Genomic DNA, 27,384 nt, shown 5'->3' with positions numbered 1-27,384 from the left:
TCCGTATTTTGATTTGTTAACCAAATCCCTAAATATCTTATCTTGCTTTTGACCGTGCATTTTGTCGCTTCCTCAATTTCTTCTTCTTCTTTTTTTTGAGAGGTTTTTGGTTAATATCGCTGTTTTGTTCTTGTTTATTTTAAACCCCGCCACTCTTCCAAATTCTTCAAAACTGCTAAACAAATTTTCTATTTGGTCAACCGGGTCATCTAGTATTATCACTAAATCATCTGCAAAAATTTTAGTTTTGTATTCCTTTCCTTTTACTTTTCTTCCCATTATCTCTTTATTTGCCCTTATGTTGTTTGCTAAAATTTCCATAGTCGTAATGAAGAGTAATGGTGATAAAGGGCATCCTTGTCGTGTTCCCTTAAAAATGTTAAATATTTCCGTTCTTTTACCATTAATTATTAATTGAGCTTTTTGAGTTGTATAAATTTTTCCAATACAGTTTAGAAAATTTGTTCCCACTTTCATTCTTTTAAGTACTTCTACCATGAAGTTTCAATTTACTTTGTCAAAGGCTTTTTCTGCGTCTGCAAATACAAGAGCCAATTTCCGTCCGTTATTTTTTTCATAAAAGTCCATGATATTTATTAGTGTTCTAACATTTTCTTTCATATGACGAGTTGGTAAAAAGCCATTCTGGTCAGGGTTGATGTAATCTTGAAGAACTTTTTTAAATCTAGCCGCCAAAATAAACGTGAATATTTTATAGTCCGTGTTGAGAAGGGAAATGGGTCTGTAGTTTGACATTTCTGATTTATCTTTAAGTTCTTTTGGGATTAAAGTAATATTTGCAGTTTTCCAGGTTTCCGGGATATCATTATTTCTAATATCATTCAAAGTGTTTAGTAAAGGTATTTTAAGTTCATCTCTAAATATTTTGTAGTAATTTGCGGAAAATCCGTCTGGACCTGGGGCTTTATTCGATTTCAAATTTTTGATAGCCTCTTCCACTTCTTCCAAGGAGAATGCTGCATTTAACTTCGTCTGCTGGCTCAAAGACAATTCTTCAATTTTTTGTTTGTCCAAATACGAGGTTATCTCTTGTACTGAAACGTCTTCCCTTTTGTATAAATCCAAGTAAAATTTCTGAAAACAGTCCATTATTCCATTTTGAGTTTTTATCATCTTCCCTTTATTATTAATTTCTGTAACTGTATTTTTCTCTTTCTGATGTCTTAATCTATTCGATAACCATTTCCCATTTTTATTAGCAAATTCAAAATGTTTCTGTCTTAACATTTTAATTTTCTTTGCTACTTGCTTTGTCACCTCCTTGTCTAATTGTTTTTTCCAAAATTTTAGCTGCTTATCAAGTTTATCACTCGTCGGGTCTTTGTTTAATTCCTTTTCCGTTTTCTTAATTTCATCTTCTACAAATTTTAGTTCTTGATCCCAGTTTCTTTTCATTTCTGCTCCCTTTTGAATAAAGAAACCCCTCATGACCGCTTTAGATGCATCCCATATAGTTTTCAGCTTAACCTCTTCATTACAATTTTCTTGAAAGTAATTTTTTAAAGTTAATTTAGCTTCTTCAATCGTTTTGTTATTACTCAAAAAAAAGTCACTTAATCGCCAATTGAATTGTTTTCTTTCTCCTTCCATAACCATCATTATCAGATTGTGATCCGAAATAAATTTGGGCAGGACCTCGATGCTTTTTATTTTAGGTATAAGCGTTTTGGAAATTTGGACCATATCTATTCTTGAGGTGGATTTATGAGCCTCTGAGAAGTATGTATGTCCAGGATTTTCAGGGTATAGTTCTCGCCAAGCGTCTGATAATTTCAGCTCTTCCTGCAGTTCAAAAAAGATGGATGGGAGCTTTCCTTTATTTCCCCTCAATTTCTTTTCAGACTTTCTGTCTTTTACCGGGTCCATCACTGCATTCCAATCTCCTATAGCTATAATATTTCCATATTCTTCTTGTCTCAATTGGTCATTTAGTTTTTTATAAAATTTTGACTGCTTTTCATTTGGGGCATAAATTCCCAGTACAAGATATTTAAGATCATCTAATTGAATTTCCACCCCCACATAATGGCCTTCTTCATCTTCCAACATTTTCTTTGCAGTTATACGATTATTAATATATAACACTACTCCACTTTTCCTTTTCTCATTTAAAGAATAGAAGTCTTGACCTAACTTGTTATTTCTTAAATATTTGGAGTCCTTCTTTTTTATCTTTATTTCCTGCAAACATGTTATGTCCGGTTTTTTCTTCAACAAATAATGAAATATTTTACTACGTTTAAATTTGGAGTTAATCCCTTTTATATTCCACGAGGCTATCTTAAAGTCCATTTTGTTATCTGATTTAATATAGTTTATTTTCCCAGTTATGTTTCCTCTTCTACTACATCCTCTTCAGTTTGTTTCTTTTTCTCCTCTTCTTGTCGATCTAGCTCCTTCTTTCTGGCTTCTTCTTCTTCCCTTAGTTTACGCTCTTTTCTCCTTGTTATCATAGAACTTTCTTCTTGAGTTCCTTTCCCCGTTTCAACTCTTATTTTCTTTAAAAAATCTTTCGCCTTAAAAACTGAGTTTATCCTATATCTCTTTTGCTTGAATAATACTGAGATCCCTTCTATTCTATCCCATGAATATGGGATACCTTTCTTCATTAGTTCCTGAGTCAAAAATTTGTAGTCTTGACGTTTCTTCAAAATCTCCACAGGCACATCTTTGAAAATCTTCACCATCACATCTTCTATAAGAAAATCCTTTGAATAGCTTCTCTGTAGAATCTCATTTCTCCATTTTGATCCTAAAAAAGAGACCACCACGCCGCGTGGTAATTTTTTTTCTCTTGCCACTGCAGAGTTCAATCTAAAGATTTTATCTATCGCCGCTCCCATCTCAGCCTCCGATATGTCTATGAATTCTGCAAGTGCTGTATTAATTTTATCATATAAATCCTCTTTTATCTCCTCAGGGATACCTCTCAATTTCAGACTTTGTTCCCTGTGACGGACCTCTTGAATTAGCATTTTTTTTTCTAAAATTTTATATTTCTCCTTCAAGTCCGTATTTGATTCCTCTAGTTCTTCTGTCTTGTTTCCTAGTTTCTTTGTTTCCACTTGCAAACTTGTGATATCTTTAGTTATTTTTTCCAATTGTTTTCCAAAAGAATTTAATTCTTTCTGTAGGTCCTCCTTAGTCTCCTCCCTCGAGTCCTTGTATTCTTTTCTCATTTCTTCCTTAAATAAATTAAATTGCTCTATGAACAATTGCGCTGTTGCATCTGTTGGTTTTGAAGAAGCTGCATCAGAACCTCTTCTAGAATTAGCTGAGGAAGCTTGAGTGGTTTTTTTAATACCTGATGCCATTGTAGCTTACAGGGACAAAAGAGATTTTTTTCCCCAAAATCCAAATACAAATAATCCCAAATATAATGTGTATATATATGTGTGTGTATGTGTATATATATATATATATATATATATATACCTCTCTATATATATGTAAATATGTAAATAAGTTAGTTCTTATTTTACCAATGTCACTATAATCCAAAACAGAAAGCAATTCAATATTAAATGTTCCTTGTTTTCCCTTACCCAATTCTGACTGATTTTTAAACTAATTTTAACCTTCTCTTATTCAAAATAACAGTGAGCAGTAATAATAACAAAGATATAACAAAGATATAGAGATATAAGACCCACTGTCTCCACTGTCACGACAAAAAAGAGAGGAGAAAAAAACAAAAAAAGAAGAAAGAAAAAAAAAAGAAGATAATCAGTAGGGTGAGGAAGCTCAAGATCACCCTCCAATTTATATCCACTTTAAATCTCCAGGCTTCTTCTCTGTGTCCTTTTTATTATTTTTCCTTCCTCTCAAATGCCTCCTCCCCCGTCCTCTTTCCGACGCACTCTTTCTTGGCTCCACCAATTAATGAAATAGAATTCCTTTGTTTGATTCTGAAGAAAGCTTAAGATTTCAACTCCTGCTGTCTCCTCCCCCGTCCTCTTTCCGACACACTCTTTCTTGGTTATAGACACAACAATAACAGCGTCACCGCTCAATCTGTTCCAGCTGTCTTCTTTCCCTTTGTCCTCAGATATGGCGTTCCTGAATACTGGACTGAGAGCCTAATTTTGGGACCTTTGCAGGCTCCTCTACTTCAGACTTCTTTGTGTTCCCACTCTTTTAATAATTCCACTTTAGTATGCTAGTTCAGTGTAGTAAATTCTGAATTCATAAATCTGATTAGAGTACTATATGAATATATTTAAATACACTGTTGCTTCTTCTTCCTTGGTATTTCTCCCTCAAATCGCTATAATGTTTCTTTGGCTATACAGTCCCAATCCGAGTCTAGCCTTTTTTTCCCCTCATACTCCAGCTTCAAATTAGCTCAGAGTTTTGCTTGATATTCATATCATCCCACAAATATTCAAGTCCAGAAAGATTCCTTAATCAGTTAATAAATTGTCCCCATTCCAGATCAACAGGATTCCCTTGCTTATTTCGCTTTTAAAACCCACCTTTCTTTCCCGTCAGGCAGGTTGTCATTTCTTCCAAAGGAAAACCAATACTTGTGAGGAAGGTCTAATCAGCCTCCAGATTTGTTTAATAAACAATAGTCCACCGTTATTTAACCAAAAAAGAAAAACAGGCTGATAAATTAGTAATGTTCAAAGGAAAAAGTCTTCTCTTCTTAAAAAGCGGAAGGCTAAACTCAGAGCCAAAAATGGCTGGCAAGACAGACCCGGTCATTCCGCGGACCTGCAGCTCCTGTCGGCTCTCGCCCACGCCTGCAGGCTTCTTCCTCCAGTTGCTGCCGCGTCTCCTGACGAACCCCGCTCTTCGGCTCCCCCCTGGAACCGAATTTAATAGGGATCAGCGCCCCTATTTGATCTGTCTTGCTGGTCGCCGTGACGAGCCCGTCTACTAGCGACCTAACGTTCAGCCATTACCACCGGAAGTCCGGTGATAAGTAGTTGATAAGTAATTTTAACCCTTATGCAACACGAGGGGACTTGTAGTTCTGTTAGAGTCATATTGTGGAATCTGCAAAAATAAATAGACCTTCCACACAATATTGTCACCTGCACATCAATGTTCCCAAATTTTTGCCACTTGCTACTGTATATATAATTTAGTTTCTAGAAACAACAAAAATAAAATCGGGGGAAACTGTCCCAATGGATTTAGTGCTTTCTCCCACTGCCTCCTGCCCATCACTTGCAAACTGTAACAAAAAAAATCCTCATGTGGTCAGTAGGTTGGCTCATTTGGGGGAAACTAAAATTTCTTCCACTGGGGGCACATTGTAATCCTCATAGGGGAGGTTAAACCCTAATGCTAATCTCCACCCTAATCACAGTCATAACCCTCAACCGAACCTTGTAAGCATTAGAATTTACATTGGGACAAAAAAATTCAATAAGTCAAACACTGTAATTGAATTAAAAAACCCTTCTGAATAAGGATTAATAAAATATGTTTCTATATACAAAATGTTCAAAATTGTTATGTGCCTTCAAATCATTTGTGACTTATGGCGACCCTAAGGCGAACCTGTCAAAGGGTTTTCCTAGCAGAGTTTGTTCACAGGGGGTTTGCCCTTGCCTTCCCCTGAAGTTGAGAGAGTGTGACTTGCCCAAGGGTCCCAGTGTGCTTCCATGGCCAAGTGGGGTTTCAAACCCTGGTCTCCCAGTGTCCTAGTTCAACATTCAACCTACTACATCATGCTGGCTAAATTACTCATAGTTACTTCCTCATTATTCTAAAACTGCTTCAAGTTTCATTCCTCCCTTATGGTGAAATTGTTTGATTAAGATTATGATATTAGAAAATCAGTTTGTCCTTTTATTTTTTGCTTTTTGGCTGTTTGTGAAAAAGCATGTTTGACTTTGGCCAGCAGTTCAGATTGTATCGAGAAGATAACAGGTAGCCGATGCTGAACCTAAGGAATTGCAGTAATGTGTTCCCGTTTTTCTGCCCAGAAGGAATTTCCAAACAATGATCAAAAGCAGTCATCAAGGTTATGCAAACAACCTATTCCCCATATTAAGAAGATCATATGACAGCAGGAGCAGTTACTGTAAAGAGAGCCACACAGTTTTAAACAGCATGAACTGATGACAAGAATTTCTGGCCATGATAAAATCTATTCCCAGTAAGCATTTGAACTAAATAACTGTCAGTGCAAAGTAAAAACTTGCTTAACAACTTGGGAATCTACTCCCTGCCCTTCTAAGTCAATCATCTCATTACTCCAGCTTCAAACCCTTACTTTCAGTAGATGGTTTGGTTTTTCTCAGTTTTAATCATCTTTGCCTCATTAAAACAATGCCTCCTGAAGAAACTACCAAAGTTTATGGATGTTGTTTAGTGAGCTACCCAGTACTGTATGGGTTCTGGTCCTAGAGCTCTTTTTAGAAACGAAAAGAGAGAGAGAATGTCAAATTGCTTTCTGTGATTGGTGAGCAACATCAGAGTCCTATATTGATTTAGTTAGATTAGATAAAACAAGATAGATTTTCCACCATTTCACTGGTCAATGGTTTGCTTGTTTGGCAACTCACTTTCCATTCCAGCTAACCTTCCTATTCCAGCTCCTGACTGCAAAGTATAGTAGCAGATAGACTCACACATGTCAACCATCCAGGACTTATCTACCATTTCAAATTCTCAAGCTGTTTCTGAATTGTCCCAGACATTTGATGCTCTTAGACCACCAATGAAATGTAACAGCCATTTTATACTGCAGGCACTTAAGGTTCCCTTCTGACGGACATTAGATGGCTGAGCCATAAATAATTTTTGCATCAGGTCTCAGTCACATGGCAGTTTAGACATAAGAAGGCGGAAACATGAATAGAAACAGAAACTGACATGTTCTTTGCATTTTCCTGTGAATTTATCATTTCTAAAAATGGGATATAAATTAAGAAAATAGAATAAAATAGGTGTATTCTCAAAGGTATTCTGTTATTTGAAGAAAACATTCAGATGGTCTGAACCATTTAAGTATGTGAGTTACCGTATATACTCATCTATAAATCTAATAATTTATGCCGAAAAATTGACCCCAAAATCCCAGGTTGACTTATTTATAGGTCACTATGGTAATGTGATAGCAGCTCTTTCAAATTTCCCCATGCATTCAGCAGAGCAGTTCATTTCTCTCTTGCACCAAGCAGAAAGAGTCCTGAGTGATTAACTGATACTGATGTTTGTTTAAGTGTCCTCTCCCGCCCCCGTGTCTGAAATGAAAGCTGAAACAATGATGCAAAAAACCTCAATGAGAGTCTCTCTTGCCACACACACATACTGTAGTAGCCTCCAAGTTTTATCCTTGACCTATCCATAGGTCATGGCAAAATCCATAATTTTGGCCCCAAAACATGACCTTGTCTTATACATGAGGTCGACTTATAGTTGGGTATGTATGGTAGTTCCCAGATGGCACAGGCTCATTCACCTGATGGGAGGCTTTATTAAAGGTTTGGCAGAGTAGATTTTTTTAAAAAAACTAATTACTCATTTGAGAATCAAGTTGGAGTTAAACTCAAGATCCTGTTAAAATGTAGAACAATTTATTCATAAGGATTACAGCTTCACAATATATCCTAGACTTTGGAATGAACATGGATTTGTCTCTGTACAGACTGCTTCCTTTAGGAACAGAAATAAAGAGTAGAACTGGTAAGTGTGGACTCCCAAACACATTTTCCAAGTAATTTTGAATACAAGAATCATAGTGCAGAATAAGCTGGTGGGGGAGAGTACTTAACCCTTACTTTATTACTTGATTGTTGTTGTGCTCCTTCAAGTTGTTTCTGACTTATGGTAACATTGATACAAAACCTATCATGGGGTTTTCTGTGGCTGAGAGTGTGTGACTTACCCAGTGGGTCCCCATGGCTGAGTGGGGAATCAAACCCTAGTCTCCAGAGTCACAGTCCAACACTCAAACCACTACACCACAGTGGCACCACAAAGGCACTTTAAATGCCTTTACAATTGTTTCTCCCTCAACTGTGCTTACCATATATATTCAACTATAAGTCGACCTCATGTATAAGTCAAGGGCAGGTATTGGGGCCAAAATTATGGATTTTAGTATGACCCGTGGATAAGTCGAGGGTAAAACTAAAGGGCATGTAATGAAAGATATGGATGAAGCAAAGGAAAACAATGCCAAAGAATTAAAAAAATTACAGCAGACATAACTATTGGTACTCATACTAAAGGCTGGATGGATGAGACAGTAGAATCATAGAATCATAGAGTTGGAAGAGACCACTAGGGCCATCCAGTCCAACCCCCTGCCATGCAGGAAATCCAAATCAAAGCATCCCTGACAGATGGCCATCCAGCCTCTGTTTAAAGACCTCCAAGGAAGGAGACTCTATCACCCTTCGTAGAAAGGGATGAGTGCTTCCAGGGCAGATTAAACTCTTGCCTGTCACCAGGGGATGGATGGATGGATGGATACATACATACATACATACATATGAGTTAAAGTACAGTACTTACATTGACCCGTGGATAAGTTGACTCAGGTTTTTTGGGTCAATTTTTTAACCTAAATTTCTAGACTTATACATGAGTATATACAGCATTTAAACTTCAGAGATTATCCTGAGAGAGGAAAAGAAAATGTTGGGCAGGATTTGCAGAGGAGAACAGTCAAATGAAAGAACAGATAAGCATCTTCTTCTCAGTTCTCCACTGCAAACTTCCTGGTTCTTACACTAGCATTAAAAAGAAAATTCAAGCCTAATACAGACTGGCGCAAAATGCTGTGCTGGGGCTGATTTTAGGGCTCGGTAGGGCTGAGCATCCATATGCACCCAGCCGTACTAGCAGCAGCCGTGCACCATCTTGCTGTGTCCACGTCCACACAGGACGCACGACGATGACACGTGGGCGCCTACGCACCCAAATAGTGCTCACCAGAAGCGTTGTCATCAAAGCGCATGAGCAGCTTCTTTTTAGGGAGCACGTTGGTGCCATGGCGTGCAGTTGGTGTGGCGCCAATGAGGGGTAAAGACAGGCGGCATGGAGCCACCCATCTGTATCCCCCCCATAGTTGGGAATCCCATGTTTGTTTCATAACTTATAGTTTTAACTGAAGGGTCTCCTCATGAAACCTATTTCAAGTTTAAAGCCATGAGCCATAGCAGAGAAGTTGTAGATAACACATTCTAATGAGCTCAATCTATTCCTGGAATTAGCTCATTTTCTGAGTTGATTGCATGATACCTTTAATGCTGCAAAACATTAAGTAACAGTTAAAGTCAACGTATATCTGAAACATTAAAAGTAGGAGGGAAATTGACTGTATTGTAAGTTTTCCTATTATAAGCTTTATAATGTTTTATTAATGCTGCCAATCTGTATCACTGAGCCAGTTTTTAATTTCATAAAATCATTTTCTTGTTCATAACCTGAGGCAATTTTTGTATATAGGACTATAGGTTACAAGTATACACAATCAGCAAGTGCACAGTCAGCTTTTAAATTAATCAGCCCAATTTATCTTTGTAAGAAAGCAAAGTCTCATTGTGAAAACCTAATCTTACATATGTGTTTACACACATACAATGACACAGAGGGCCATCTAAACACCATGTAGTTTGCAGATTACAAGGGCTAGAGAATCAGTATGTGGAAGTGCATTTTGACTGTTTGTATTAATAATGAAAACAAAAACATGCATCTTGATGATATTGTTGAGTGAATCAACATAAAACAGTTTTTCTACATTCAGTCATCCATCCTGCTGATATTACACAGTATTTCAACATAAAACATGCTCTTCTGCCACAGATTTTATGTCCAAAAGGCTAAAGTATCTCCAAGTATCTCTTAAAAGGAAAGAGAGGGCATCCTCTAAGGAGTATGATAGGAAAACAATATGTAACAAAGGCCTGATCTAGACGGACCTAAAGTGCGCCCTCATCACATGTTAGGGGTTGGCCGAGGATGCACCGCCCGTACATGCTTCACCCCTAGCTCGTGACGAGGGCGTCAAAATGGCGGGGCCCTGTACACATGGGCGCCGCCATTTTGATGTGATGGATGCCTAGCGTCTGCACATCCTGGCGTCTTTGTGACACCGCAAGTGCGCCATCGGTGCACAATGGTGCTGCAGAAAGAATCTGCTTTTTGCGGGTTCTTTTTGCTGTGTGAGGGAGCTATGTAGTTTGTCCGCTACGGCTCCCTCGTGCAGCAAAACAAGGCGCGGATAGACCGCCCTTTTGGGGCGGTCTGTATCCTGCCAAAGTTTATTTTCAGAGGTCCTCCCAGGGATTTAAGCCCAAGGATTAAAAAGAATGGATTTTACAAATGGATTTGAATTCATTGGCTAAATATTGCAAGAATAGATGGGGACTTGAAAAATCTTGGACTAGAAAACTCAAGGTAGGTTGCTTTAGCACATGTCATCCAATGGTGGCCAAGCAATTCATCTGTCTTAATGAATTGTTTCAGTGAGGCACTATTGAAACAAGTACTAAAAAATTATCCTGACCTAGTAAACTTGCCTTGCCTCATTTCCATAATTTATTTACAGTTGGCTCTTATCTGTGGGCTTTCCATCTGCAGTTCATTACTGAACCCGGAAGATCCAGAGCCCTCTGTTGTGATGCTGGCAGTTGTTTAAAATGCATCCCACTATGTTGCCTGATGCGGCTGCCGTTGTGATGACTCACTTGCTCTGGGAGTAGCCAGTCTTGTGACTGATGTTGGACAACCTGTTCTATCCTCAGCATTGCAATGGAGGGCCTCAGGTAATGGAGGAACACTAGGGTAACTCCAGGGCCAGTATACTGTGGGCCATTCCTAGAGTATTCCGGCTACCTTAGACCATAGATGGTAAATCTGAACAATTGGGAAGGTTTACAAAAATAGATTTCATCTTGGGCCTAAAACCACTATTGTTGATGCATTGCTTATTTCTTTTATTTTATTTTGACTTTCTCCTAGAAGAGGGCTGTATATAAGGATACAGTTTAGAGCCTCACAATAGATTAAAGTGAATACACATAAGCACAGTGCATGACTGATAATGTACTTTCCCTGAGAAACAGAATTAATAAACAGACTACAATGGCAGGTGAACTTCCAGTACTACAACATTATTTTACTATTTTACTAAAAAAAAAAAAAAATCCCAAGTATTTTCTTCTGTGAAAATGCAATAAGATAAATTCTGTATTGTTGACTGTATTTCAGTTCTGGATTCAGTCCAGCAGATTTAGTAGAAACACAATTGCATCACACACAGACTGGTAGAAACGAGATCATAATTTGGCACCACATGCTTAGGCAGAAGTAAAAAGACCTACTTTATATATTGCATAATGGAAGCAATTCTTTCCATGAAGAAATAATTTAATTAGCTCTATAAACTATTTAGAAATAAAAAAGAAATTTAAAATTCTACCACTGAGTACTTTTATCTTTACCTGACCATCTCATTATTCAAAGCAATAGCTTCCAGGTACTTCTTCAGTGCATAATAATTATGGATATATTTTCGGATGTAATAGCCTCGCCATCTTTTTTGAATCTGGGAAAGAAAAAGCACATATATTTGCTTCAATGTCTTTCCTGCAACAGAAACATCTAGTCAGGAGTGATAATGCTTTCTTAATAGGAATACTGCTTGTCCAATAACATGGATGTGAGGTAACTAATACCTATGAAATAGTTTTATCAATCAAGAAATCAAAATGGATATACCAAGTGAGTATAAATTGACAATTATTTTTATAAGATATTTTTTAAAAGATGTTGTTCTCTTAGAATGATATCCATTCTTCTAATAAAGATAGGCTATCCACTATTTCCAGTAGCTTTAAAACATTTGAAGGATTGTCACATTGAGGATGGAGCAAGCTTGTTTTCTGCTGCTCCAGAGGATAGGACATGAAGCAATGGATTCAAACTAAAGGAAAAGAGATTCCACCTAAACCTTAGGAGGAACTTCCTAACAGTAAGAGCTGTCCGACAGTGAAACACACTCCCTCAGTGTGGTGGAGTCTTTTCTTTTGAGGTCTTTAAGCAGAGGCTGGATGGCCATCTGTCAGGGGTGCTTTGATGCTGAGTTCCTGCATGGCAGAGGGTTGGACTGGATGGCCCTTGTGGTCTCTTCCAACTCTAAGATTCTATGAAAGCTGAGTGTTGAAGTGATTGCTGATTGGTGGAATGTTTGAGCAGATTTTCATGAAGCAGTTGGTAAATGACAAGAATTTGAAAGAAAGAAGTTTTAGGTTTTGCCTGGGGTGTTTAAAGGAAAGGGGCTAGAGAAGAGATTGAGAAGGATTTGAGTTAGACTCAGACTGGAGTGAGAGAAATTATTTGAGATGAGTGACCAATAAGTGTCTGATTTAGCTTGAGGGAAGAGAGTATCGTGTTTTAAATGTTGTATATAAATAAGCTGCAATGTTATGCTTAACTTGAGTAAATAAAGCTTTGTTTTTGTTTTTATACACTTTTGTCCTCCGGAATCACTATCATTCTGAGAGCCTGGTTAGACAAGGTGTGTGCGGTGACAGCATTGAAGATGGGAGGCCAGTGTCCCTACTGGGGTTAATAGTATAAATGCTCATACTAACCCTGAGGGCATTTAAACTGACTCATTGGGAGTCACACAAGGGAGGAGGTTCTTATATGGGGCAGAGGTGGAGATAAGGGAAAGCCCTCACACTAAATGTTTGCAGTAGGAAAAGGATGGGAATTTGCCAGTTTCTTGATCTACAGTTTCCAATCCCTTCAGAAATTGGTATAGCAAGAAATAATCTCACAAAATTCTTGAAGCTTTGCCAGGACTTTTTTCCTGCCTTCCCAATCCAAAGCTGCTCAGTTTTTCCAGCTGCTACGTACTGGGTATCATCCCGCCCCCAGCTTTCCTTCTCTTCTTCCTCCCCCCATCCAGCACCAAAGTTGTACAGAAATCAACAGCTGTGAAAAGATGTTACTGCTGTCAAACCTGCTTGTGGGGAGGAGTCAAGTTGCTGGAAAGCTGACAACTCTTCTTTGAGAGCTGCAGCCTCTAAGCAGGATTTCGGTAAAAGATTGGAGAAAGGGGAGATAGTTGCAGAGGAAAGCTACAGAGGGTGAAAGTTGTGGATGACTGGCAGCTGGCAATTCAGTTTCTGTTTTTCCAACTCTCCTCAAGCCCCAATCCTGACTAGAGGATGTGAAAAGATGTTTCTCTTTCCTCTCCTCCCCTCAATTATTTTGACAGCTGAAACATATTTTCACAGCCTCTTGTCAGGATTGGGGCTTTGAAGGAAGAGAATTGCACGAAAACCAGAAACTAGATCATAAGCTGCCTAACATCCACAACCTCTCTGCCTCCACAACTCCTCCCCTCCTTGAATCTTTCACAGAAATCCTGGCTAGAACTTACAGCTTTCAAATGAAAGCTGTAAACTATGGACAACTTTCCTCCTCCCCCTCAACCCTCAGCTGTAAAGTCCTTTCACAACTGATGATTTCTGCACAAACTTGTGTTGGGAGGGGGGTGAGGAGGGAAGGAAAGTTGCAGAAAACCAGTACCCAGTATGCGAGAGCCTGGAAAAGTTATCCACTTTTTAATAAACAGCTTTAATACTAGGTGTTCCAGTCATCATGGGAAAAAGAATTCCACACCTCCTAACAGCGCTGGAAGAAAAATTAATGGATTTTTTTTCAAATAATGAATTACCATCTCTATTTTGCAGAGAACGCCACAGAGGGCGTCAAATTGGGTGGGTTAATAGTAAAGACCCCCACATTTGACAACAGTGGGATTCCCTGCTAGGAATCCTCACAGTTGGTGGCATTGGTGTAATTCTCTGAGTACAAAACCCCACATTTGGTGTATACAGTGGCACGATATAGGTGGAAACCCCACATTGGTGGTCCCAGTGGTGTGAAAACATCACAATTGGTGTAGGCATCAGTGGAATATAACTGGAGAGTCCCCACATTTGTTGGTCCTAGCAGTTGGGTGAAAACTTCACAATTATTCCATGAACAAATTACAGAAAAATATTTGCTTGACATGGAATGTCTTGACATCATGACAGAAGATTGAAGAATCATCAGATATGTGATAGTCAACAGCAGTTGATCCCATAACTGTATGTATGTAACTCCTACCTAGTTAAAAAGGCAAGAAAGTTTGAAGAGTGGGATAAGAAAGATCAGAAACAGGGCAACTGTCAAACACTACATAAAGTGAAGAAACAGTCCAAAAAATGTGGTTGACATATGGCTAGGATAAATGAGGGGAAGGAAGAAAATGGAGATGAAGCCACACATCACAAGGGCAAAAATACTAGTGATGATTGATGCTATGGGAAAATATATGTAATTTTAAAAAAGCACAAGCAGATAGATTATTTTACATTGTTGGTTCTTAAAACACCATGAAAAGCTTATCAATGGTGGTAAGAAATCATGTGAATGGTGAGTCATTATTCCTGATGGTTATGTGTACCATAAGAAAAGAGAATTTAAATTGCAAAAATACAAGTGTACTATCTGCAAAAGCCTTACATGACCTAGGTCATCCTGCCTTTCAACCTTCATTTCTTTTTACCAGCCTACTGAGAATCTGCATTCTAAAAATTCAAAGACAACCAAGGGTTTCCTCTTCTCTGGCTCAGCTTTGTCTTTTCACTTGCTGCTACATACTCCTCAAATTGTCACAATGAACATGCATGCACTGTTCCTTGCCCATTTTTTTTTAAATCAGTTAAAAGAACTTTTATAATCTTATATATTTTGGTTTTATGCATTTGTCATGTCAGTTTGCTTTCCATTATATTGAACTATTTTTTTAGTCCTGTCTGCTTAATTTGTTTTACAATTGCAGTTTTACATTAGTATTACTATATTAGTATTACTCCTTTCTTCCTCTAAATATGCTTATGTGTGTTTTTTATATTGTATGCCTCTGAGAGGCTTGCTAGTTTTTGCAAGTTTTTGTTGTTCTTTTACTTGTAAAGCACCATGTATGCAATATCATCATCATCATCATCATCATCATCATCATCATCAGCACCACCATCACCACATAGACATATTGGTCCAAAACACACTGCAGAAATAATCCAGTTTGATACTGCTTTAACTACCCTGGCTAAGTACTAGAGAATCCTGGAAATTGTAGTTTCTTATGGCACTAGAGCTCTCTGACAGAGAAGGCTAAATGTCTCACAAAATGGCAGTTCCCAGAATTCCCAAGCACCGAGCCAGGGCAGTTAAAGCGGTCTCAAACTGGATTATTTTTGCAGTGTGTTTTGGACCTTAAAATAACTTCACCCTATTTTCGCCAAAGATTGGTAGGTAGTTGGCTTTGACCACAGAGTAAACAAATAATTCTCAGTCTTTTAGTTAAGATTAAGAGAAGGGCTTCAGACGTTTTGAAGTATTTTTAGGTCTACTTTATTAATGCCCATGAAGTAGCCAGCAGTTTTAGGTGTTTAATTCTTCTGCTCTTCCAAATAGAGCAGGTATTCTATGTTTTTCTGCACTGTACCAGAAAAATATCAAGGAGGTAAAGCAACAGAAAAACATCAAGGTGGTAAAACTCTTCTGTTTTGTACAACGCTTTACATGAACGACAACAATAGTGAAAATGATGAAACAAGGTGCGGCTCGGCTGTTCATGGAATCCATGACAGCCATGGGCCTGTCCCAATTGGTTTCAGGGCCTACTCACTGTGCTGGTAATACTCTCGATGTAGTCTTTAGTACGGTCCGAGATTGTCCGTGGGTGGAAATAAATGCTATTTCCCCCTGTCATGGACGGACCATTTCCTAATCAAGAGTGGACTGAAAGCCACTATCCATAAACCCCTCGGGGGTGGAGGACCCATTACAATGGTCTGCCCTTGAAGGCTGATGGAACCCAAAAGGTTCCAAGACGCCCTAGAGGATTTTATGTTTGGGAACGGTGGCGACGCTGTAAAAACCCTGGTTGACAATTGGGATAGGAATCTCACCGGGGCTATAGACAGTATCGCTCCCGAGCATCCTTGCCGGCCCGCTCCAAAGAAAAGACCCTGGTATACAGAAGATCTTCGCCAGATGAAGCGGGCTGTGCAACGACTAGAGCGCTACTGGCGGAAACATCAGAAATGATCTGACAGAACACTCCATGAGAACATGTTGCGTTCCTATGGAGTGGCAATCGGTGATGCTAGGAATGCGTTCTGTGCTGCACGGATTGCGTCAGCAGAGTCTTGTCTGGCAGAGCTGTTCAAGGTGGTCAGGGAATTAACTCAAACCCCAGCCACCCAGAACCCTTTACTTGAACCAACTATTACCTGCTGTGACACTTTTAACAACTTCTTTGCTGACAAAGTCTCTCAGATAAGGGCTGATCTTGATGCCAGTTTTCGAGCAGAACCTTTAGTAGAGGTATCCAGTGCCTCTGGTAACAAGGTTATTCTGGATCAATTTGAGTCTGTAAGTACTGAGGACGTGGACAAGCTCCTTGGATGCGTGAAAAAGACGACTTGCCCCCTTGACCCTTGTCCTTCTTGGTTGACCGTGCAGGGAGGAGATGTTATAAATTCTGCCCTCCATCTGATAATAAATACATATCTTCGGGAAGGTACGGTTCCATCATCTTTGAAACAGGCTATTGCGAAATCTCTATTGAAGAAACCTTCCCTTGATCCCCTATCTATGACTAACTATAGACCGGTCTCCCTATTACCATTCTTGGGCAAGGTGATTGAGAGGGCAGTCGCCTCTCAGCTCCAGGCGGTCTTGGATGAAACTGATTATCTTGACCCATTTCAAACTGGCTTCAGGACGGGTTACAGAGTTGAGACTGCCATGGTCACCTTAGTCGATGACCTCCGTCTGGCCACCGACAGGGGAGATATAACTCTGTTGGTGCTCCTAGACATCTCAGTGGCCTTCGATACCATCGACCATGGTATCCTTCTGGAACACCTGAGAGAACTGGGTATCGGGGGCACTGCGCTCCAGTGGTTCCGGTCCTATCTCTCGGGAAGGTTCCAGATGGTGAGGCTGGGGGACAGTTGCTCTCGTAAAAGAGAGCTTACATCGGGCGTCCCTCAGGGCGCCATTCTGTCCCCCATGCTATTCAACATTTACATGAAGCCGCTGGGAGAGATCATCCGGAGCCATGGGGCGCAGTGTTATCAGTACGCTGATGACACCCAAATCTATCTCTCCATGTCTCCAACTGATACAGTGACTAAGGATGGCATCTCTCCTCTGGACGCCTGCCTGGGGGCAGTAATGGGCTGGATGAGAAAAAACAGACTCAGACTGAATCCAGAAAAAACAGAGGTACTCATGATAGGTTCCCCAAGTCCGGGCAGGGAAATTTGTCATCCTGTCCTAGATGGGGTTAAACTTCCCCTAAAGGACACAGTTCGTAGTTTGGGAGTACTCCTGGATCCATCTCTGCAGTTATCATCTCAAGTAGATGCGATGGCCAGGAGTGCTTGGTACCAGCTTCGGCTGATACGCCAACTATGTCCCTGTCTGGACCGAAAGGACCTTGAAAATGTAGTACATGCACTGGTAACCTCTCGTTTGGATTTCTGCAACGCGCTCTACATGGGGCTACCTTTGTATCAGGTTCAGAAACTTCAATTGATTCAAAATGCTGCAGCCAGATTGCTCACGGGGACGGCTAGATCTGACCACATAACACCCATTTTAAAATCTCTTCACTGGCTGCCAATTCGTTTCCGGTCCCAGTACAAAGTGTTGGTTATTACCTTTAAAGCCCTAAATGGCTTGGGCCCAGGTTACCTGAGGGAATGCCTCTCTCTGCATAATCCTCCCCACACACTCAGGACAACAGGTAAATTATTACTCGATCATCCTAAGGTGAGATTGGCGACTACCCAGCAAAGGGCTTTTACAGCTGTAGCGCCTTCTCTCTGGAATGCTTTACCAGATGAGATCCACCTTAATGGAACGGTGGAAGCCTTTAAAAAGGCACTAAAAACCTACCTCTTCCTTCAAGCGTACCCTCCTAACTCCTTGTAATAAGTTTTTCCCCACAATTGTCTATGTTGTATATATACTGGAATCTTAATAATTGCCGATTTGTATGTTGTAAATATTTGATTTTAGACTGTAAGCTATTTTAATATTTCCCAAATTTTAAAATATGTCATTGCTTGTAATGTATTTATCTTACATGTTGTACACCGCTTTGATCTTGGGAAAAGCGGTCAATAAATAAACAGTTTATTAAAATGATACACAATAAAAACACAGTCTTCATTATACTGTAAAATCTATCTGTATTTGCAGGATTATGCAGGCCACTAGTTCAGGACTACTTGGCAGGCCTTTTGTATTCTGGTCCTAGGTGGGCAGTAAAGTGAGGGGGTTAACAGAACCCCTAGTGGGTTGCCATTCATGGACAACATTTAGCTTGGCAAATCAAATTGTACATGCCAAAAATGGAGTTAGGAAACGTATTTTTTGGGGAGATTTGTTTATATAATCCCCTCCTCATTAGCAATCTTTATGGGCCAATTTCATCAGATATTTTCCAGCACAACTATTGTCTTGTCTCAGTTTTCCACACTCTGACACTTTCTGACATACTAGAGCATGAACAACATAACTGCATAGCCACCTATTATTAGAATTACAGGATTCACAGACTAACGTGTCTCTAAGCCAAAAGAGATGGGAAAGGATGTCCCAAGTGGTACATATATTTTCACTAGTATCTTTTCCAGCACACTCGCAGTTTTATAGACCCTGTATCAGATCTCTATAGCCTGAGCTGAAGGTAATCTTTTCAGTTGCTTTATATGTCTAAAGAGTTTTTCTGATGTTCTTGATACAGCGTGTGTGCATGAAGACTTGGCTTTTCTGAATTTGTTAGAAAAATAATACTTGCATTAATATACATTTTAATTTCAAGGTGAATATTAAAACACTGCCAGAAAAGACAAGTGTGTATGCCCTTCAAAGTAATTAGCAAGTTTCAATGGTGATTGGGACCAAACAATTATTGTCATTGATCAGTACAAAACAGATAATTTTAAACAAAGTCATTGTGTGCTCAGCAGATTACAGCTTGTTAACGGGCAAGTTCTAAATGACCTCTTAAGCTAGTCAAATCAATGATGCATATTCCTCATTAAGTAACATCAAAATGTAAGTGGTCTTATAAATAATGTTTATTTTAAGCACTAAAACAAATGGCAAAACCTTGATCTATCAAAAGCCATCTGCTCATAGAAAGGGTTTAAAAAAAAAGGGGGGGGGTTTACTTTGTTGAAAATTCATAGCAATCCTTAAATATTACAACTAATGTATTAAAACTCACTATTCTAAAAGTACATCAGATTTGTGAAAATTATGCATTATGATAATTGATTTCTTTGTTATTTTTACATGTTTCAGAGGTAAGAGTTTGACAGTAACAGGTCAGATATAATTAAGAGACAGCTTTAAAGAACATATTATAATACAGAGTACATTACACTAACCTGGTACTGGTAACTTGTTTTTCCTTAACCTAATTTGAAAACTGTTTTTCAAAGCTGAAGGCATACTGTATTTGTGGTCAGCAGTGTGGCAGGGAGCTACAGCTTGTGAGCCATATCAGTCCCGCTAAAAGAAAATTCTCCGCAACACATTTTCATCCAAAGCAATCAATCTATAGATAAGATTCAGCAAGGTGGCAGCATGAGGTCACTACACAGACTAAATAAAAACTTTGGTAGGCCAAATTTACACATAGGCCTTACTTCCTACTACTACACAAGATTAATTTTGAGTGATTATCCAGTTCTCTGCTAGTGTGAGATTACTGATTCTACTGGGCTTTTACTAAATATAGTGTGGTGCAGTGGTTTGAGTGTTGGACTGCAACTCTGGAGACCAAGGTTCAGTTCCCTGCTTGGCCACGAAATCTACTGGATGACACTGGGAAAGTCACATGCTCTCAGTCTCAGGACACACGTGCCAACATAAAAATTCAGGGATCATGGCAATGATGGCAGTTCTCCACTGAATAAGTGCAATTATACTCTCTGCATATTGAAATAAAGCAGATTTATTAAATTAAGTAATCATAAGGGCCCATACAGACAGGCCAAAATAAAGCTGCTTCAAGTCATTTTGGAGTCATGTTGTTTATATGATGCATCCGTCCTAAGAGTCCAGAAGCTGCGCCAAAGCCACAATCCTGTCCTAAGGACTGGAGCATGGCTTTGGCACAACTTCTGGACTCATAGGACGCATGCATAATTTAAACAACAGATCTCTAAAGTGATGTGAAGCAGCTTTATTTTGGCCTGTCTGTATGGGGCCATAAGAAAATTATGTACTGAAAGGGTGAGAAAGTGGAAACCTATAGCTAATTTGACAATGGCCTGTCTCCATTTCCTCTATGTCTTTTATCAGTTTAGAACGGCCAGTTTCCCCATCTCTTTGTCTGGTGCATTCTAGTTCACCTTCTTAGCAGTTGCTTTTTCTCTGAATTTTCACTGTACAGCTAATAGGACATATACATGAGATAGCAAGCCATGTCTCGCCCCCCCATTCTTCAGTGTTGGCAAAGACATGTGTCTGGGGTATCAGGGTAGGATTTGGGAGACTTAGAAGCAAACAAAACAATGAGTCATGAAACTCACTGGAGACGTTTGGATTAGTTACTATAACTTATTTAATATTTTAAATAATTCCACACCATTTAAAAATGTTTAGACTTCACTTAGACAATGGATTTGAGTCTGGCACACATAAACATCCCAGTCATCTGTACAAGGAATACTTAATCTAACCTACCAAAAAGACTGCTGTAGTGGTAAAGTTGTAGCTGGCAGGGAGTAAAAAAAAAAGTGTACTACCTTTGAAGTAATGGTGGGATAAAAATGCAGTCAGACAGATAGAGGTTCCAACTGAACTGTGGACGTGAACAGCAATGCAGAGTTTTGCATGCAACATCTCTTACAATATTTCATATAGCAGTAAAGACAGTACAGTTGCCCTCTGCATCCACAGATTCCTTATTCATGGAATCAACCATTCACACCTTGAAACTATTTTAAAATGAGTACATTCAAAAAGGCAAACCTTGATTTTGCCATTTTATATAAGGAACACAATTTTATTATGCCAGTGTATATTATGAGACTGGAGCATCCATGGATTTTGGTATCCACAGGGAATTCTGGAATCAAACCCCAATGGATACCAAAGTTCCATTGTACATACAGAGCTGTTCTCAGATAACCAGCTATTGTTGTTACAACTCTAACTTATTGTAACTCCATCATAAGGACTTTTGGGCAAGATTTATTCAGAGTTGGTTTGCCCTTGCATTCCTCTTAGGCTAAGAGGATATGACTTGCCCAAAGTTAATAGTAGGTTTACATGGCTGAGTGTGTTGAACCTGTAGTCTCCCAAAGTCTTAGTCCAGCACTGAAATCGCTATGCCACCACAATCATTTTGGGTGGGCTGCACTGAACCATCTATTTTTACTCCCACATTTTGAATATTTATTTATTTTTATTCATTTAATTTATGTTCTGTCTGTCTTCCAATATCAGATAATAAGTAGTCCCGTAATAATCAGCATGATTTACATGCTCAAGACTAAATTCAGGCTGCTGAAAAGGACTGTAAAGTGTTGGAAATCATACATGTACAGTCGGCCCTCCTTATCCATAGATTTTTTATTCACGGATTCAAGCATCCACGGCTTGAAAATATTTTTTAAAAGTATTCCGAATAGCAAACCTTGATTTTCCATTTTATATAAGGGACAACATCTTGCTCTGCCATTATATTTGATGGGACATGCGCATCCACAGATTTTGTTATCTATGGGGGATCCATGGAAGCAAACCCCAGAGGATAACAAGGTTCCACTGTATTACCATCTCTATGAGCAGTTTCACATCCACCTAGTGAAACATGTTTGAAAACTTGTTTTGTACATGTCCCACTCAAGTAGGATCAAATTACAATTTAAATTTAATATCTAGTTTGTGTTCGTGATCAGGAAATTTGCTGGAACTAAATAAGCATGGGTCCAATCACCACCTGGATGGAAGACCAGTAGCAAACTGTGTCTATTCCTTCTTGATTTTCCTCAGAGAATAAAAGCAGGATATAACTAAATATGCATACTGTAATAAATAAACAATATTTTCAATAGCTATGATGACATGACCCAACATTTAGACAGAGCAAGAATTTACATATCAGTACCTTATATCAAACTACAATATTCAAAAATGCAACTTGGATTACTTAGTATAACTTTAAATTTGTAACTATGTACCATTTCCTCACTTCACCATCAGCATATCAATCAAGTTTATATTATTCTCGGTTGCTCATTTTATTAAAAGCAAATTCAGAGCACAATTGACTTTTCATTTGTTTAACAAGTGAAGAAATATTTACCCTGACAGCCATTTCATTGTAGAAATTCATCTTCATAATAAAATATGCTGTCTGTGAATCAAGAGGGAGGGGGAAGAGATGGCATACATTTCAGTTACACAAAGAAAGTACTCCTATTTTTACATATAAAGGATAAGAATCTTTATACATAATACATAATAAGAGTTCTAGGCTTAGAAGAATAAAATCAAACTTTGTATTGAAGAGATAGGCTTCCTAATACATAATGCAGGCTTAACCAGAAAAATCTATGGTAGTCAAACTAGCAGCTAATGGAGATATATGATCATAAAATGCTCTCCGCTGAGTTTGATAATCAATGGTGCTCTACTGAGAGTAGAATAACAAAGCAGAAATATTCACAAGTGCTGGTGACACGTAGTATTGTATGATTTATTCACTGGGGTTCTTTTAACCAAAACTCACAGAAACATAAAAGGAATTCATATTTCAAGACGTCTGGTTTAATGAAAAATTCAAAGAAATGCTGTCTTCAGTCGAAATCGTTCAAGGATATGGATGCAGTGATGGAGCAAAATTGTGCCTTCCAACCATCTGTACTAAATGTTATGTACTTAGTTGCCTCCCGAGTAATCCTTGGGAATTTTGTTTCATTTAATATTCATTCTAACATCATAAAATCATAAATACAATAATAACATGTTACAGTGAATCCCCTGATATAGAAAAAATTTCCTGGTTCCCTTCCAATAAAGACGAATCCTGCTCTTAGTGCTGAAATATCCTGTTACAGCAAATACTCACTTGGCAGGATAGGTTATTTTAATGGATACATCACTTTACACTAAGCTTTCACATCTGTTCCGCCCTCTAATTACAAATGCAAAACGAACATAATTCACAACCGCATCATAAAAAAGTGAAATAAGTTCTTTCAAGGCAGAAGATATGTTTCATTTAGCCTATCAACCAAATTTCAGGGGGGAGGGATAGCATTTAAACTACAAATCAGAAGAGAAAGTAGTTTCCCCTGGTATGTAGTTCCCTGTTCTCTCACTACACCCCCTGGCAAATAAGAATTCACTGTAAAAGGGTTTCACTGTAATTAGTGTTATTTGAATTGCCTAGTCTGATCCAAAGCAAATTGTCTGTGGAGAGCAGCAGGACTGGATTATTTATCAACAGTCTGGGCAATTAAGAAACAGTTGGCTGCAATATGTTATTTACAAACGAACACAATAATGCTACTTCATTTTAAATTCATTTTCTTCTTTATGCTCACTGAGGCATAGTTCCTTTTGTTTAATTAAAGGTGGCATGCAAATACTCACACTAATATTACATCATTCCCTTAATAATATAACCCCTACCCCGCAAAAGTGATCACAGAGATGGGGCACCTTGAGAAAATGGAAGACTGTTAATGTTTTAAAGCTAGAAAGTATACCAGCTTGGTGAGCAAGTACATCTTCTTTCTATGCAGCGAGTGAAAGGAGCCATTAAAATGGGGAATCTACTCCACCTCTTCCCATGACATAGCCCATGTCCACCTTCACCCTTTTTCTATTTTGGGGCACATTTCAAATTTCCTGAGCAGTGAATAGAACATTGTGGATCAGAGGTGTGAGTTTGTTTGGTCTATTTGATTAACTCTATATAGCTGTACAAAACTGGCAGGACAATATAGGGTTAACTTTGATAAAGCCCAACAAGCTTAAGCAACATGGAGATCAATCACCTCTGCTGCCAATACCAATACCTACACTCCATACCATGTTTCTGTCCTGTCTCTGAATTACTTCTCTAACTTTTACATATATGTGTATTACAAAGAACAACCATCTTTCCTATGTTCCATGACAGTAAATAAATAGATGATCTCCATTATTTTATTAATCAGGCCTGAAAGCTAGTTAATTTTTCTACAATGTTGGTTGACACAGTACTAGACCAGGAAACAAAACCATGCATTCACCACTTTACTATACAGCCAGCTCCTAATATCCAGCAACAGTAACTCAAAGTTTAACAGCTTATGATGAACAAATATTTGTGTCTCATACTGTCCTGAATCTTAAAGCACACAAAAGGCTTTGTGAGATCAAAATGTCAAGAAATATTCAGGTAAAACAATACCAGAAGTGCTTTTGATTTTAGCCAAGAAACAGCTATGCAATGCAACAGGGAAATTTAACAGAAGGTTGTGATTCACTGCAGGGTGTTCCTATTTGAAACATATAAACAAAAGTTTAAATGAAGCCAAGATCTTTCCCTCATGTTTTCCTTGACTGAAGTTCTTTTATCTTTCTTTTTTCCTGAAGACAATTGATCCAGCAAGGCTGTCACCAGTTGACAACTTAGTGAGACCTATTTTGTTTTATTTTCCTTTAATCCTGATCATTTATGCCTGACTGAAAACATGCAAGATTGAAAGCTTGGTCTGATAAAAGAGATTTCACCTTTGTATCATGTTTTGCAAAGCTTAGACTACAAGTTTAGTTAAGAATTATCTAAAATTACAAACTTAATTTTTACCTCTGCCATTTTTCTGAATTTTTTTCTTCCTTGATAACCCCGCCACCATTTCTGGATGAACACCATCATTTGGTTCAGATATCTAGAAAACAATATTTTGATAAGTACATTTTTAAGATAATTGAAGATCCCCCTTTTTCCTTAAAACAGCAAATATTACTATGCAGTTGTAACAGCTGTTGAATTTCAAAATTCAATTTCTAATTCTTTTTGAGAAAATTGCATCATATTTCTTCCTTTCTCTAAGAAAGTAGTATTACCTGAATGCCGAGTGTTAAGTGTCATCTGTAGTATGCACTTTTCAATGTGAATTTCTAACCATGTTAATAGAAAGGGAATCTTTTTATGTTAATGCCAACTTCTGACAAGCATAAACCAGGAAAACTTTATTATCTTTTGGGTACTCTCCATCGCCTTATTTAGATCTGAACTTTCAAGCACTGAAAAAATAGTGCTAGCTAGAAAAGCTCAGGGCTTAGAAGGAAGAGTTAGGGGCAAAACAGACGGTCAAAATAAGCAGTTTTCAGGCCGGTGGGGCATTTAGATGATACACACCTCGAAGCTGGCTGGACACCGCTCTCAAGCAACCCTATGGAGAAAAAAGACGGACTAAAAAGGAGCTGGATTTTTCCACTTCTTCCCAGAAAATGTGCACCTTCGCATGTACGTATAAATGTACTGACATCAGGGGCGTTCTATTCTAAAGGGGTGCTCTATTCTAACCCTAACCCTAATTGTGCATATAAACACCCCATCACAGGAGTGCATTTAAAAGGGATGGAGCTGTCATACCCAAGCAGTGAGGGTGCCAATGCCCAAAAGAGAAAGTGTGACACTTCTCATGGAGATGAGTACAACATACACAAAGCCGACAGTCAAAGAGGGAGCATAGGGTGAAATGGGGGCACGATTATACCTTGCCAGCATCTGCATGAGCACTCTTCTGCTCTGATGCCCTGTCCTAGTGAAGCGCTGCACATGTGAATGTGTGCAGGTTCACAGGGATAGCCATGCAATGGGATGGCAGTTACCAGCTGTACCCTTCTGTGAAAGTGCACAAGGATGGTGGGGGAAACACTAAAAAAAGTAGCGCAGCTTCAAACTGCCAGTGGTGTGGCTTCAAACTGCATTGTGTAGTCATTACATGCACACTCCAGCCATCTTGGGAGTGGGCGGTGCAGTTGGTGGGGGCCCATCTGTTTAGCTCCTTAATCTTGAATGGAATGGAAAAGATCTGTCGTGCAGTTCCACTTAAATAAAGATTAACAGATGGTTTGGATATAGCATTGCTTGTTTAGTAACCCATAGTTTATTAAGATGCTGTGAACTTGCAGTATCCTGTCTGTGCTTTCATGCCATCTTCAGCACTTTGATCCTGTTATCTTTGAACCCATTTTCTTTTGAATTCCATTTTGGAAGAAAGATGGGATATAAATCCAATCAATCAATCAATCAATCAATCAATTTTACATCCAAAACAGAATGGTTTGATCTCTTCAAATCCTGATTACTGGGGGGGGGGGGGGACTGTTATACCAGAGCTTCCCATTTCAGACATAACAAAAAACAGTGGCATAAAAAAGCAGGATCAGTGTGCTGAAATTAGTGATGAAAAGGGAGGAGGCAAGGAAAATTAGGAGGGTGGTAGAATGTGGATCTACTTGTCATATTGGATTAATAAACTATAATTTCTTAAATGAGTAATATTAAGTCTGAACTTCCCTATTATCAGTGCTCTTGTTCAAGCTATCATCTTTCAAACACCACATGGATGAGAACAAATGACATGCCCCTCTGTACACACATCTGCTGTCTGAGACAAGAACAACCCAAGACTTGGGAAGCACTAGGGAGGCCAGGATGGCTCCATCCCTGTTGTCCTTCTGGCAGCAGGTAAAGACATTTTTATGCCGCCAGGCTTTCACATGACATGAATGCTGTTTTGTTTTTGTTTTTAAAGAGGTTTAAACTTTAAACTTTAATAATGTAATGTTTTTAATTGTTTGAATTGTTTAATCATTTTTAAACTTGCATTTTTCATGTTCTATAGTGTTTTAACTTGGACTGTTTTAGATTTGTTAGTCACCTTGAGTACTGGGAGGAAGGCAGGATATAAATAATAGTAATAATAATAATAATAATCATCATCATCATCATCATCATCAAGAGCACTTATAGAAAACTGAAAAACCGTTTGTTCTTGCCCCATATTAATCCATATCTAGTAGATTGCCAGGATGCAGAAGGAAAAACCTTTTACCTTTAGATCTTCATTGTATGAAAGATAGGCTGGAGCTTCTTCTGCTCCTTGTATTCTAGTTGTCTCATCTTTGCTCTTACACAGCCATAATAATTTATCATGTTAGTGGAAGGTATTTTTTGAGACTGTATAGCAGTGGTGAGTAGATGGCAAAGAATGCCATGTCAAGCTTGCTTGACAGAGACAGTTTTTGCTGCCATCCCCATATCATCAAAATACCCAAGGCTTA

At 38.6% G+C, this 27,384-nt stretch overlaps 1 protein-coding gene across 4 annotated transcripts in view; it reads right to left on the bottom strand.

Annotated features, from left to right (window-relative positions):
• The window catches only part of LOC149310622 (spermatogenesis-associated protein 17-like), a 230,652-nt gene that overhangs the window by 194,006 nt on the left and 9,262 nt on the right, over positions 1 to 27,384 (bottom strand). For all 4 annotated transcript variants that reach the window (XM_089529324.1, XM_089529323.1, XM_089529326.1 and 1 more), the window contains 3 exons: positions 24,896 to 24,977; positions 22,400 to 22,450; positions 11,436 to 11,539 (listed from right to left, as the gene is read on the bottom strand). In XM_089529324.1, coding sequence (XP_089385450.1) covers positions 11,436 to 11,539; positions 22,400 to 22,450; positions 24,896 to 24,977 — 237 coding nt within the window. The remainder of the gene's footprint in view (positions 1 to 11,435; positions 11,540 to 22,399; positions 22,451 to 24,895; positions 24,978 to 27,384) is intronic.

This window comes from Sceloporus occidentalis, unplaced genomic scaffold (assembly GCF_023333645.1).
Source record: "Sceloporus occidentalis isolate IW3139 unplaced genomic scaffold, rSceOcc1.0.p SCAF_6, whole genome shotgun sequence".
In the NCBI taxonomy this organism is placed as follows: Eukaryota; Metazoa; Chordata; class Lepidosauria; order Squamata; family Phrynosomatidae; genus Sceloporus; species Sceloporus occidentalis.
The sequence above is the reverse complement of the archived record's forward strand: the minus strand, read 5'-3'. Positions and strand labels throughout refer to the sequence as shown.